Source organism: Dipodomys merriami, unplaced genomic scaffold (genome assembly GCF_024711535.1).
Source record: "Dipodomys merriami isolate MVZ:Mamm:240054 unplaced genomic scaffold, mDipMer1.0.p SCAF_21, whole genome shotgun sequence".
NCBI lineage: Eukaryota > Metazoa > Chordata > Mammalia > Rodentia > Heteromyidae > Dipodomys > Dipodomys merriami.
In genome coordinates this window covers 25956730-25971895 of record NW_027203493.1, presented here as the reverse complement: position 1 = coordinate 25971895, position 15166 = coordinate 25956730, and the positions used below count along the sequence as shown (strand labels likewise).

Genomic DNA, 15166 nt, shown 5'->3' with positions numbered 1-15166 from the left:
TACAGAGGCTCATGTAAGGAAATTTGCCTTGTATGAATAAGAGAATATTCTTGGCAATTTAAGACTCTACACAGTAGTGGGTTTTTTAAAAAAGTATTCATTGTTTAATCTTCAATTTTTATGCAAATAAAAGGATGAAAATGTTGTCTTAAAATGTGACTTAATGCAAATAGAATTTGTTTTCAAGTGGTAGAAAAGCTAGAGTATTTTAATTAAATCTCTCTTAAGTGATTTGTTTGAGTGATGATTTACCTGTTGTTGCTAGGTAGCAGATGGAAATAACAGAAAGACTAGCCAGAGTGGCTCTTGCACTCATTCAGGTCTGTGAGAATAAGCAACAGAAACACACAATGTTGGAAGCAGATGTAGAAAAATGAATAGCAAGAATGTTTGGAAATTGTGCCAGAGGAAGAATCTCCAGTACATAGATTCTTTATGGGAAAAAATGTACTAATTTTAGAGAAAACATAATCAAAAAGAAAAGCATCAGAGATAAAAGTGCCCAGCTAAGAAGAAACTGATTAGCTTGTGAAACATCAATAATGAAAGAGATTTACAAAGAGCCAGCAACCATATCACCAATGCACTTGAACCCATTATTGACAGCAGGTTGCTTTTAGTTTAATGGATCAAAACTAGTTATTAATCAGCACTTAGAAAGAAAATAACAGTAACAATATTACCATACATTTTGAGTAGAAATTAATTGGCTATTTGCAGCTTGCTCATACCTTATTGAAGCCTTGTTTGTGAAGCAGAGACAACACTTGTTTAAAAATTGCACTGTGGATAATGAAGAACTAAGGTACACTTAAACCTACTGGTCATTCAGTTGACCAATAGTAAATGAAGGCATCAGCCTAAGCTGAGATATCGCTTCCTGTAGGAATTTCAGGCTAGAAAGAAGTCTCAAATGCACAGTAGCACAGTTCTTTCATTTTTCATGTGAGAAAAGGAAAACTGAGGACTCAGACTGTCTGTCTTGGTATGGACACACAGTTTTTCACTGGGCATGTCAGGACTGTAATTTAGAGAACAATATTAGTTACCAACCTAATGGATGTCTGTGTGGCCATCGCTTTACACTGATCTCACTCAACCCTTAAAGAAACATTATGAGCCAGGTAATATTATCCTCATGTAAGTACCAAGGAGACCAAAGCCCAAGAAAAAATAAATAACTTGCTCAGAGTGATGTAGTTAGATATGCCTGAGTTTAAACAGCATTTAAACTCAGGCATATCTAACTACAAAGTGTTTTCTGCTTTGTACATTTTCACATGGACTCTGAGGCTCAGCAGACAATTTTTTGTATTTCTATAGATAACTGAATAACCTGTGATTGGTGCTGAAGATAATTTCTTATTTTCTTATTGCTTTTGTTTTATTTTTAGATCTGAGGCAATCTCTTACCTGAGAGTTACTATAAAAATAAAAATCAATTCACATACATCCAATACACAATGCCACAAAATAAATATTCCCATTCCCAAAGATGGGACTGGGAAGCATTGAAAGGACAAATGAGTTCAAAGAAAGACCAAATCTAGCAGGGCAAATGCGATCAGGGTCTAGCTTCTAATACAGATGATGTCATGATGTGCGTTCCAATTGGATTGCTCAGCCCTGTTTCTATGGCCTTGCTATTTGAAACCCATGTGACTTTCCTCTTGGACCAGCTCCAGTCATTTCCTGTGACTTTCCTCAGCAGACGTTCCACATTCTGGTCATCCACAACACTCTGGGGTTGTCATTGCAGCATCGTGCATACACCTGTCAGATATTGAATGAAGACTTCTGTGTCTGCCATTAGTTCAAGCAGTAGCTAGGTCCCCTTGGACCAAACTACTGTGTCCTCTGAATGCGTGGGTGAATATGCACAATAAAAGGAATCCTGAGTATACAACTTTCTAGGCAGGAATGCACCTTCTATGTGCAGGAATGCACATAGCAGGTGTCAGTGTCTCTGCCATCTCAAAGGAAAATCTTTTAAGTGAAGTGTACACATTTATACTCTTCAAGCTATGGTGAGTCTAACTAATAAATGAGATGTCCTCACTGTGTCTTTCCTTTTGTCTTTATGCAAAACCCTTGCTAATGGTAGCTTTGCAATCTCTTTAGAAAATTTGTCTTAGCACCAGCTTGATACTGACTTTTCTGACCAATTTCCTTTTTTTTAAAGTTTTTTTTGTTTCTTTTCTATTGTTTTATTCCCCTGTGGATTTTCACAATATGCTTGACTGGAAGCAGTCTCTAAAACACAAGGGACAGATTGAGTGCTTGGTAATTAGCCTGTCACTTTGAAACTCAGCTTCACCAAAAATCTCAGGATCTGGACAAAATGTACACAGATTATTTGCCAGTATCTCACAGGAATGAATTCTCAGTCTTTCCTCTTTGCCTTAGTCCTCATTCTAATGTGAACCTCATGAACCTAGCTTTCATTGTAGATATTCCTCTTGATATTGTGTCCTTTGAGTTCCTAATCACCTAATGATCTTTGCTTATAGCATTTTAAACTTTCAGCAGCCTTTGACTTCAAACTCTTCCAGTTTCCCTAGGAACCAGTTCCAGAAGCTTAATTATCATAAGACCATATTTATTTGCATCAGTGACCCTACCTGTCTGGTATTAACTTGTTGTAATAGTTACTCTCGTGTATCTGTGGCTGGCCCAAATATCTGAGAAAACAACTCATTTATTGACCAATTTCAGGTGGTTCAGTCCATGGCTGCTTGTTCCCATGGACTTGGGCAAAAGTATCATGGGTGTCAGAACCATGTGGTAAGGGAAAATTCTTCACTTCATTCATAGAAAGGAGAGAGGAGAGGGGAGGACCAGGGGTGTTCAAATGAACCACCCTATTCACATGCTTCTTCTGTGTAGGCCTAGTTTACCAAATTTTCCACCATCTCCCAAATAGCATCATCAGATGATAAGCATTCAACATTCAAACATAAACTTCTGAGGAATGTTTGAGGGGAAGAGAAATAACAAAATGCTGAAATAAGGATACAGGTTGACCCATTGTAACAACAAGATGTACAAGACACTATGTTGAAAACAAACTTTACAACTTTGGGGGGGAGGAGGAGGGAGGAGTTAGGGAGGTGGGGAGGAAAGGGGTAGTAAGAGAAAAACAAAGGTAGCAGTAACAATGCTCGATAGGAAATGTACTCATTACCTTGCTCATATAACTGTAACCCCTCTGTGCAGTATCTTTACAATAAAAATATATATTAAAATATATATATAAATAAAACCATAAAAGGATGAAGGATTCAAAAGAATAAAAGATATGAAGAATAGATTCACAGATACTATTCCTGAACATTTTACAATTATGCCAAGTCCATGTGAATGTGTTTGAAGTCCAGAAATAATCTCTTATCCTCAAATGGTTTCCTGGTTATAATTTGAATTTTTGAATTGAATTCCAATTCAGTTGCAAGTTAAATTTGTTTTTGAAGTTTTAAGAATACATAGCTAAGATATGGAACCAACCCAGATGCCCCTCAGTAAATGAATGGATCAAGAAAATGTGGTATATATACACAATTGAATTCTATGCCTCCATCAGAAAGAATGACATTGCCCCATTTGTTAGGAAATGGAAAGGCTTGGGAAAAATTATATTAAGTGAAGTAAGCCAGGCCCAAAGAAACACAGGTCCCATGGTTTCCCTTATTTGCAATCCCTAGTAGTCTATCTTCTACTTATTTAACATTATTATTTACCCAAAGCTACTATTTAGAAGAAACTTTATGTTTTACTAAGAGTCTTTTTGTGCATAGCCACCTTATGAAGTTTGATTTTATTTTCTTCAACATACAGATGGAACAAACAAATAATAAGTTAATGTGTAGGTAAGCTAGACTTTTAAGTTCTGTTCATTTCTAAACACAGAACAAATGGATTCTCCAAATACCCCCTGAAAACTCAATACACCTTGTAACCTGAGAACTAGTTGGAAGTAAATGGTGATTTCTAGATCTTAAATACATATGGACCTTGGGACAATAGTAACATTGTCAAATTTTCAGGAATAGTGTGTTGGAGGAATGGATCAGTTGGTAGAATTCTAGCTAATGAGCAAAAGTGTCGGACACAGAGTTTAAGTATTGTTCTTAGACCAAAAAAAGCCCCTCCATTCAAAAAAGAGAGAACAACATTAATGAATTTATATTAAATATTTTCTAACACCTTGAATAGTGCTGATCCTGGAGCTTGAATTTAGGGTCTGGGTGCTGTCCCTGAGCATCTTTTGCTAAATGCTAGTGCTCTACCACTTGAGCCACAGCTCCACTTCCAGATTTGTTGATGATTAATTGGAGAGAAGAGTCTCATGGACTTTCCTGCTCAGGCTGGTTTTGAACCTTGACCCTCAGATCTCAGGCTTCTCAATATTTAGGACTAAAGGTGTAAGCAACTGGCCCACAACTTTGAATCCACATTTCAGTCATAGCTCATCTTTTTATATTGCAGTTGCTCTTGAAAGATTCTTTGTCTAAAAGTTAGAGACTTTACTTTTCATCTCTATTTCACAATGGGAAATATGTTTACTACTTATAAATTTTTATTGAAAGAAAAATACAAAGTAATTTTTTGTGACACCTCACTGCAAACTTTTAGAGGTGTCATCTGACTGGAAATTAAGCCACTAGTTTATTGTGAACTTCAACTAGTTAATATGAAAATTATCACTTTGTAACAGCTTTGAGTTCTGTGGGTGACCTCCATGATTCAGCTATTATAGGGCCCTCCTTTGGGGGTAGAGAATGAAAGAGAGACACAGACAGATAGAGAAATAGACTAATAAGGAGGGGAAGAGGAGGAGGAAGAGAAAAGGGAAGATGAGAAAGTAGTGAAAAGAAAAGAAAAAGAAGAAATAATCTTGAGAACCATTACTGATTATATAAATTTTCAAATAGAAAGGAGATTTAACATAGGAGACCAGGATTTTACAAGAACCACACTATTTGTCTGCAAATGGCTCTTAGTAGATAATGTATTTGGCATTCTTTATAGAATTCTATGAAATTTTAAGACATATCTTATGAAAACCCTTGGGTCTTCATCTGTTTCTCATTGTTATTTTAAAAGAAAAATATCTTATGGTACAGGCAAGACTGTCCAGTAAGGGCAATTATACCTGTCTTTGTCATTTCGCCCCATTAAAACTTTCTAAGATTAAAAATAAAAGCATTAAATAGAAACAACAGGTCTCTTAAGCAGAAAAACAAATACTGAATTAGTCCCATTCATTAGTTTAATAAATTGGCATTTTATGTTGTCATTTTCCAGGGCCAGGACACCTTGGTATTGTGAATCTCCATTGCAGTTCTTGTTAATTTTTCCTTTCATGTGGCCCACTGGTCCATTTATTTTTCTATTCACTCAAACCTGTGAGTTTCCCTTGGCACATTGTTATTGCTTATCACTAAATTACTAAGGATACAAATCTTAATAAGATGCTGTCCCTATTCTTTGGAAACTTGCATTTGAGGGCTGGACACAAAAGAAAATATCTTGGATGGACCAAGAAATATATGCAGAAGTACTGAATTAATGGCAGTGGGCATCTGGAGTAGTTACATTAGATGAAGTTGAAGAAAGTATGCACATCTCTTTTCCTTAATTGTGAATTATGGGATTTCAGCAATCGTGGAAATATTCACCATAATGCAAAAATAATTGATGTTTACCTCAAATTTATTTATCAAGCTGAATAAATGCATTATCTTTGTACAAGTTATCTTTCATGATTTACCAATATGATGATATAATAGAGTAGGGATAAAGGTGGACTTGGGCTTAGTGAGTCTTGGACCAGATTTTACCATGGTTCAGCATGTGACTTCGTCAATAATGTTATCGTATAGCAGATACTTGGAAAATAAGATAATAGAAATTAATGCTATTGGTTCCACTCTCTAGAATCCCCTATCATGTTTTTATTTCTTTGTTACATTTTATGTCTATGATAGATTGTATTGAAATTCAAACAAAATTCTAAAATTAAATATAGGTAGATAAGGCACTTTCTGTTTATTTCTTTTGGGATGGCAGACTTCCTATGAAGTGCAGCCAGGCTCACTGTGACTTATCAGAATTCCTTGGGTAAGAGTCGGATTTGGGAGTGAACTAGCAGGAACCCTATTCCTACAGTATCTGTCTTGTTTGTTTGCCAGTAGCAAGTGCTGACTGGGAGAAACAAATCCCTGAGGACAAAGGCAGCCATGTCCCAACTTAGGGAGAATCCATCATGTATAATTTGTAAATTCTCCAATGTATTGCTGAAAAAACCTCTAAGTGTTTTCTGTGTTTGGATTTGTACGGTTGTGATTACATAGAAAAACATAGCCAACTTTATGAACACGGTAAAAGTCTGAGGGCCTCCTGTGTGCAATGGTTGCATGGAAAATGCATTATCTGCTTTGTAGATCTTTCACATAGAACAGAGATAGGCCCTTACTACCAAGTACCAGTATATGATGAGTCCTAGTTATTCACAGTGAGTTCCCAGAATCTGCTGTGGGAAGAGCCTCATGGGTGCAAAGGAGAAATTGACTCCTTTTCTCATTTCCAATGCAAGCTAGAAGTGTCCTGGAGTCTTTGGGGAAGGGGCAGATATATAACTGTCAGACTGTCTTCACTGGCTATAAATCCCCAGTGCTGCACAGATTATTTATGCCCTGCTGGATTATGAGAACTCTTATTAGTCTTATCACTTAATTTGGAGAATTGAGAAAGTATTTGCATTACACTTACCATACTTCCTCTGTCTAGAAATTTCTTAGGAATTTACAACAGAGAGACAATTTTTAAGACAATAGAGAATTTGTCCTCCAAAGTGGAATATATTTTTTCAGGTGTTTGTTTTTATGTATTTATTTTTATTATTTGCTTTATTGTTAATATAAAGGTGTACACTGGGATTATAATTATATGAATCAGGTAATGAGTACATGACCTTTAGTACAGTGTCTTCCCTTCCCTTACTTTCTCCCAGAGCAGGATTGTTTTAAGAGTGAACAATTACATGTATAAACTAGGATTTTTTTCTGAAGCAAGATAAGTTTTGACTTATTAAACAAGCTTTACTTGAGATGCCTTTGCTTTTATATCTCCTATTTTTTGTCAAACACTAACTATGGCTAGATGTTACTTATAATCCTGTAGGCAGCCTAAATGTGAGATATCATATTTGTGGAGATCACCACTACTTCTCTGAGAGATGTCAATGTCAGAAGTAAAATTCGTTGCTATTCCATTAGAAAGAGTTATCTTTCAGCCTCACATAGATAAGTCATTTCTGAAAAATCAGTCCTCTGGTTGGGTTGTGCCTCTTGCTGCCTGTATTAAAAAAAAAAAAAAAAAAAAGAGCTGACTGATTCTGTCACCTGGAGTCAGCCATCTCCTGGCTGAACCACAGTCCTCCATCATACCTCACTTCAATTTCTGAACATTTTAATGATCCAGCCCATGTTTTAAAGAACTCATACCTATTAAAACTTGAAAAAGTGGAAATCTGTATAATTGTTGGGGATTTATAATAAATGCACACGCAGTATAACTGTAATACCTAGAGATACCATGGAAGCACCAGGTCCTAAGGACAGACGGCATTTAAGAGCTTAAAAGATGCTAGCTGTGAAAAGACTCTATGGACTGAACACGGAGATGAGCTTTAGTGATAAAAGGCAAAGCTAGAGCTGACGGGATCGTATCTGGGCCTTTCCTCTTTCCTTGGCTGGCATGTCATGAGACAGCAGTGTGGAACTGCAAACTATGTTCACCACTCAATGTTCAATTTAGGCCTTGTCAGGATAATAGAACCAGTAGTAGCTGATTGTCCCTGAGTTAATCCCCACATCAGGTTTCTATTCAATGTGATTCCCAGAGTGCATTTTACTCATCATGTTTTATGTTAGCAAATTTTGTATTTATAGATTCTATAATTCATATATTCCCAGGAGAACCAGAAGATTCCTAGCCTGGAATCATTATATTCCAAGTCCTCAGTGCATGCCAGGGGTGGGGGTAGATTCTATAGGAATGGGCTGACCCAGCATAGCAGTCAACAAGTATTCTTTCTGTGATGGAATCGGCAGCCAAGTTTAGCTCACAGAGAAGACTCTGGGCCTGGAATATCTATGCACTAAACCTAAATTGTACAGGGAGGAATTTCACAAGAAAGTGCAAAGCCCAGGGGACTTATTTTCATTAGGAATGAATACAGGATGAAGGTCTTTGATTAACTTACTAGTAGTCAGTCAACCAGCAGTTTCAAATGAATTAGAAAAGTACCTCCTCAATTGTGTTCCCTTGAGCACCAGTTTCATGAGATGTTTAAGATATTCCAAGAAAAAGAATTCATCTGTGACTTAAAGTTAGGAGAAGCTTTGTAAGGGACTCGTTGTCAGGAAAGACCATTGTGGATGAGCAGCCTTCAGTCATGCCCTTTTACCTGTACCTTTGCCAAAGGGGAAGCCTGCTTTGATTTGCTGGCACTTTGTTTAGCAATCAGTGTTAAAATATGAGTACTCATTTGTTAAGTTAATTAATTCCAAGTTCATCTCCTCTCTTTCCATACAGGTATAGCTAAACGACCAAGTCTCTTATATTACAACATTTTATTTTATATAAGCGTACATATGAAGGGATTTATTATGACATTTCCATGTATGATTCAATGTACTTCTATTCCCTACTAGATCCCCCTCCCTCTGTTTCCTGGACCTCGTTTTGGGGTTGAGTACTTTTCTTTTTAGTGTTCTCCTCACTTCCAAGTAAAAGACAATATAGGATACTTGTCTTTGTGGGAATGGCTGATTTCACTTAATATGATGATTCATTTTCTATTAAATGACATAATTTCACTTCCATTGTGTATGTATTAAAATTCTATTGTGTATGCCTCTTCTTTAACCATCATCTGTTGATAGTCACCTACGCTGAGTCTGTAATTTGGCTATCATGTTATGTGTTGCCATAAGCACATGTACACAGGTGTCTTTACTATTAGCTGAATTTGATTATTTAGATTATATATCTAGAGGTGATATGGCTGTTTAATCTTGATATTTTAAGTAACCTTGGTACTGGTTTCCATAATGGATGTGTTACTTTACATTCCTACCAACAGTAAGGGTTTCTTTGTTTCTGAATCCTCATTCTCATTTGCTATTATTTGTTTTTGTTTGTTTGTTTTTGGTCGATCATGGGGCTTGAACTCTGGACCTGAGCACTGTCCCTGAGTTCTTCAGCTCAAGGCAAGTGCTCTGCCACTTGAGCTACAGCACCACTTCTGGTTTTCTGGTGGCTAATTGGAGATAAGATTCTCACAGACTTTCCTGCCCAGGCTGGCTTTTAACCACAATCCTCAGATCTCAGCCTCCTGAGTAGCTAGGAACACAGGTGTGAGCCATTGGCACCCAGCTGTTATTTGTTTTCTTAACCATAGCTATTCTGATCAGAATGAGATGGAGTCAATGTAGTTCTGATATGATTTCCCCTCATTTCTATGGATGTGTTGGCTATTTGTGTGTCTTCATCTGAAATGTATCTATTAAGTTCATTTTTACACACGTTCTGATTTGATGATTTCCTAATTTGTTTTTATTTGAGTTTTTAACCCACCCTGCATACATTGATTTCATATAAGACAATATTTTTTAAATCAGCTAAGTAGTACTTAATTCATAGTTTCCTGAATGAAGCTGTTCATAAATATCTCCAAAGAATATAAAGTAGTGCCTGGAATTAATTTAGGAGACAGTCATATATACTGATTAGCAAATTGGTACCACATGCCCTCTATGTAGTTTTCGGTTAGTCAGATGTAAACATAGCATTTGCAGTTAGGAGCAACATTCATCCAATATGTGAGAAAGCATCTATGAACAGTGCTTTCAATTGGTTTCAATTCTGTTAAAAAAATGGGATTTGTTTTTTTCCTATAGCTTTCATTTTAGATGACTTTTCCATTATACTTCATATGTTGAGATGAGCATGCTTATAGAAGGGTTAGTGACAAAAGGCATTAATGTCCTGGTGGGCTTGTGTTTTTCTCTGAGGCAGATATTGATGAATGTACAGAGGGAATCATTGAGTGCCACAACCATTCTCGCTGCGTTAACCTGCCAGGGTGGTACCACTGTGAGTGCAGAAGCGGTTTCCATGACGATGGGACTTATTCACTGTCCGGGGAGTCCTGTATTGGTAAGCAGCTTTCAGTCCTCCACTCCCGCATGGACATTGGCAGGAAGGGCAGCCTTCTTCAGTACTCTGCTTAGTTGTCAGTGATAAAATATAACCAATCAGTGGATAAATTCATTCGTGTTTTTTTTTTTAATCTCCACCCTCTACGATGTGGAGATTAAAGCAGGGATTCTCCAGTGTTTGGTGTTAGAACTTTTGAATTGAAACTGGGAGAGTCACAGGACAAAGCCTAACTTCTGTATGTTATAGATGTCTACATCTTTTTAGGGACACCCAAGATGACTTGTGGAAATAGTTGACAGTGTGAGAGGCAGCTGTGGAGAAGAGGAAAGAGTTCCAAATTCAGAATTCGGAAGTTCAGTTTACGCCCCATTTCTTGTATGTCAAAAGTCATTGTACTTCCTGGTCCTGCGTGTGCATATGTCAGACTAGGAATAATAGATACATATATGGTTATGTTTCAGTGGTATGGTATGTATTTAAAAACTGCAACCTTTGACTAAATGCATATAGGCAACACAGTTGCAAAGTTACCTCCAATCACCATTCTGCTTGTGTCTTGTTAAATGCTGTACACAGGGAAGGTTAACAGATGGAATTATTCACCTTCCCAACCTGCCAAGTTTGATGAAATCCAGACAACTGATCAAAAATGTCATTGTTCCCAATGTCTTCTTTCATGTCATGTGGGCTCAGCTGAATTCATAATGCTTGACAAACCTGGAGGGCAAATATTTTGATTAGAGGTTCAAAAGTTCAGGCTACTGAATTAGTGGAAATATGATTTGGAAAACCTGTGATATCTGCTCATTGCCTACTACTCTTTTCATAATAGCTTCTACCAGGACCTGGTTAGTGCTATTCTAACTTCTCCACATTGTTGCTATAATGCAAAGATGAATTGGGGAATAATGGGCAGGGGGCATCAATTGTACACCATAGTCTTTAAATTACTGTTATGTGTAGTGTAGCAGTTAAAAGCATAGACCTCTGGGCTGGACTTCTACAGTCAAATGACAGATTTGTAGTTCTAAATAAATTTTTATTTGGAAAATACTTACCTCATGCCTGTATCTAATTAATAGAAGTATTCTGATAATTGATTGCATGTTAGATATTATCTTAAATGTTCCTTCTTATTTCTCATTCTGCTCCATATTCTATCCATATTTCTCTGTGTACATGTGAGAGGTAGGTAGGTGTGGGTATGGGTGTGTATGTGGTGTGTGGCGGGGGGTGGGTGTGATTTGCAGCTTCATGGGAAGTTTACATTTATCCTAGGTCTTCACTTTTTTTTCCTTACATACTATCAGATATTTTTCCATGTATGCAGCTCATAAAAAAATGTGTGGATAAGAAAACATTAATTGGCCAGGCACTGGTGACTTCCTCCTGTAATTATAATTACTCAGGAGGCTGAGATCTGATGATTGAGGTTTAAAGCTAGCCCTAGACAAGCAAATCTGAGAGTCTTTTATCTCCACTTAATTAGTAAAAGTCCAGAAGGGGAAATGTGGCTTAAGTGGTAGAGCTCCAGCCTAGAGTCAAAAAGCTAAGGGAGAGTACAAGACTCAGTTCAAGCCCTAGTACCAGCACTAAAGCAAAACAAAAATGAACCATTAAATAGCTTTTATTGATAAATGGTGATAGAGACAATATTAATATTGATGGCTAAAATAAAGCCTTAAGTTTAAAAAATTACATTTGATGTCATTAGGACAGAAGATGCTTAGATCGGTAGTGCATCAGAGATCACCTACTTAAAGCAGTTTTATAACTGCTGGAACTTGCCCTGGTGCTGTACTTTCTTAGGCCTTGGCATATGCTGTGCCCTCTGACCGTAATGGCATTTGATGCCTCACTGATGAGCTTGTATTCCCTGTCCTAGATTCAATATGTTTCACCAGGCCCTGTGAAGGGTTTTGTGATGTCTGCATCAGAGTGAGTGATCTCTCATCTATTCTGCTGACTTTGGACCCTGGTATAGGCTGTAGTAACTTCACTGTCTCCCAGTGTAGTTTCTTTGCTCTCTAACTGGACTGTGTGCTGGAGATGTGCTTCGTTCTTCTGTCTCTCCAGTGAGGTCTTTTGGTAGTAGATGTTCTCTAAGTAAGAAAATGCAGCCTGGGAAGGTGGCTCAGTGGTAAAGTGCTTGTCTTGCTCGCAGAAGGCCCTGGGTTGGATTCCTCAGCAGAAAAAGTTGGAAGTAGTACTGTGGCTCAAGTGGTAGCACTAGCCTTAAACTGAAGAGCTGAGGGACAGTGCCCAGGCCCAGAGTTCAGCCCCACGACCAGCCAAAAAAAAAAAAAAAAAGAAAAGAAAAGAAAAGAAAATGCAGTCACATCATGGGATCAATAATCCAATAATAAGAAAAGACCAAAGCTACTATGTTGAGGGAAAAGGAGAGTGAGAAAGAGAGAGAGAGAGAGAGAGAGAGAGAGAGAGAGAGAGAGAGAGAGAGAGAGAGAGAGAGAGAGAGAGAGACAGAGACAGAGACAGAGACAGAGACAGAGACAGAGAGAGACAGAGAGACAGAGAGACAGAGAGACAGAGACAGAGATAGACAGAGACAGACAGAGACAGAGACAGAGAGACAGAGACAGAGACAGAGAGACAGAGAGACAGAGAGACAGAGAGAGAGTGCAAGCAGTTGTTTCATCTTTGAGCTGATTCCTGTCCTTCACAAAAACTCTCAGCATTTTCTAATGGGAGTAGAAATGTTTGGATGTATGGCATTTTTAATTTGGTTAATTGTTCATAGGAATTTCCTTCCATTTTCATTTTCTGAATGGGCTTCATAAGAAAGAAATCTGAGTATCACTTAGTGTTTTGTTAGTATTGAACAGTACTCTCTGGGTTTGAAGCATCTCCAGGGCCAACATGTATGTACATTCAATCATACAGCTTTCTTGTTATGAGTCATATCTAATGTAATATGTCAATTACCTTTTCATTTAATTCAAAACAAAGTTCTCCTTCCACATGGCCTTCAGACTTAGGTAATACTGCTCCTGCTTCCCCTCAGCTTCACCTCCTGTATGTTATTCTTGCTGATCTTCTCATACTCTGAAACTCTCAGTACTCAGCTTGTGGTTTCCATGTTTAATTCTTTAAGTCTCAAATCAAATGTTTTTTTTCAAAAATTACTTTGTCTTTCTTCAGTCACTTTAGTACTATATTCTTTTCCATATACATTATACCATTTTTCTCAAAACTCCTGTGCATGAGTGTGCATCTAAACAACTCTTGCTTCACGTTCACAAATTCTTTGGGAACAGAGACCTTGCCTGTCCTTCACTACTGTACCTACATCTCCTAGAATAATGAAAACAAGTAGTCGGCATTCTATGCATCTTTGTCAAATGACTGAAGGAATAGACATTCAAAAGCATATCAGGTCAGCTGTAATTTCTATTTGGATTGACAGAAGTAGTTCTGTAAATTGTGCAGCATGGCATATGGTGTTAGACATATGAGTCTTTTACTTTAGCAAAAAGAACTGTCACAGCAGGACTGCATTAGATCTTCTCTGAAGGTAAATGGGGGGCAGGCATGTTAAGATCCCTATTCCTGAGGGACTTATGACTTGAAATATCCTGAATTATAATAACACAGCTTAGTGGCATTGGAAGTAGCAAATATATCAGAATAAACAAACATTTAAAGTTGTATTAAGAATCATGTGATGGGGCTGGGAAGGTGGCTCAGTGGTAGAGCGCTTGCCTTGCATGCCTGAGGCCCTGGGTTCGATTTCTCAGCACCACATAAGCAAAAAGAAAAAAGCCGGCAGTGGCGCTGTGGCTCAAGTGGTAGAGCCCTAGCTTTGAGCTGAAGAGCTGAGGGACAGTGCCCAGGCCCAGAGTTCAGGCCCCACGATCAGACCCCCCCCCCAAAAAAAAAAGAATCATGTGATTGAAATATGTAACTCAAGTTTGGGAATTGCAAATGTTAGAATCTAAAATGTGGCAGTTCAGGCTTCCAGAGCAGTCTCCATCTCTCACTCTGTGGCATTTTAATTGTTTTTTTTTTTTTTGGTCAGATGCAGACAACAGCACCTGCTCTATTGATCTCATCAGCTGCTGCAAGCAACATGTGTTGACATCACAAAGAAACATACTTTGATAACATTTATTATTTTATGAACATCAGTGTTTAATGTTTGCCTCCTTTTCTCAAAGTAAATTATATAATTGAGTAATAAGGATCCCTAGTTAACGTAGAGGCAGACAGATGACCTGACTTGGGAGACTTATGAATTAGCACCTCTATGTCTATATCTCTGTCTATCTCTTCCCCACTGTCTTATTTGCTTCTAAGTCTTTACGGTACAAGGAAAAGGGATACACAAAAATTTGCAAGTTAATTGTCACAGAAGGTGACAGCAATTCTCAGGCTCTCAGAAATTAGAAATTAGAAACTTAGAAATTGTGAACAAGTTTGTTGTTTGTCCATCATGGGGCTTAAACTCAGGGCCTGGGTGTTATTCCTGAGCCTCTTTGTGCTCAAGGCTTTCACTGTACCACTTTGGGCTACAGCACCATTTCTGGCTTTTGAGTGGTTAATTGGAAATGAGTCTCACAGGGGACTTTTCTCTCTGGGCTGGCTTTGAACTGTGATCCTTAAATCTCAGCCTCCTGAGTAGCTAGGATTACAGACTTGAGCCACCAGTGCCTGGCTCTCAGTTTTAATGTAGAAATTGTGAGCAAGTTTTTTTTTGTTTTGTTTTTTTAAATCTAAGCCTGGAGATCAGAATTATGTAGAAGCTAGGAGAATGAATCCATAACTATCACATGGAAGACAGATAGTATTTTGCAGTTTTTTTTGAAAATAAGAGACTCATTTTGTCAGGAGTTTGTCTCTATAAGCCTAGTCTTGAAAAAGAGATTCTTTTATCTTCTGTTCTCTCATCTCAAACATGCTGGAGTTAGACTTAAAGTTAGGG

At 37.7% G+C, this 15166-nt stretch overlaps 1 protein-coding gene across 2 annotated transcripts in view; it reads left to right on the top strand.

The window, feature by feature from the left end:
- Nell1 (neural EGFL like 1) overlaps nucleotides 1-15166 on the top strand; it is an 824312-nt gene that overhangs the window by 774576 nt on the left and 34570 nt on the right. The window contains exon 16 of one of the 2 annotated variants that reach the window (XM_070032056.1): nucleotides 10084-10224. The exons of the other annotated variant lie outside the window; for it this stretch is intronic. Coding sequence (XP_069888157.1) covers nucleotides 10084-10224 — 141 coding nt within the window. The remainder of the gene's footprint in view (nucleotides 1-10083; nucleotides 10225-15166) is intronic. 2 annotated transcript variants of the gene reach the window in all.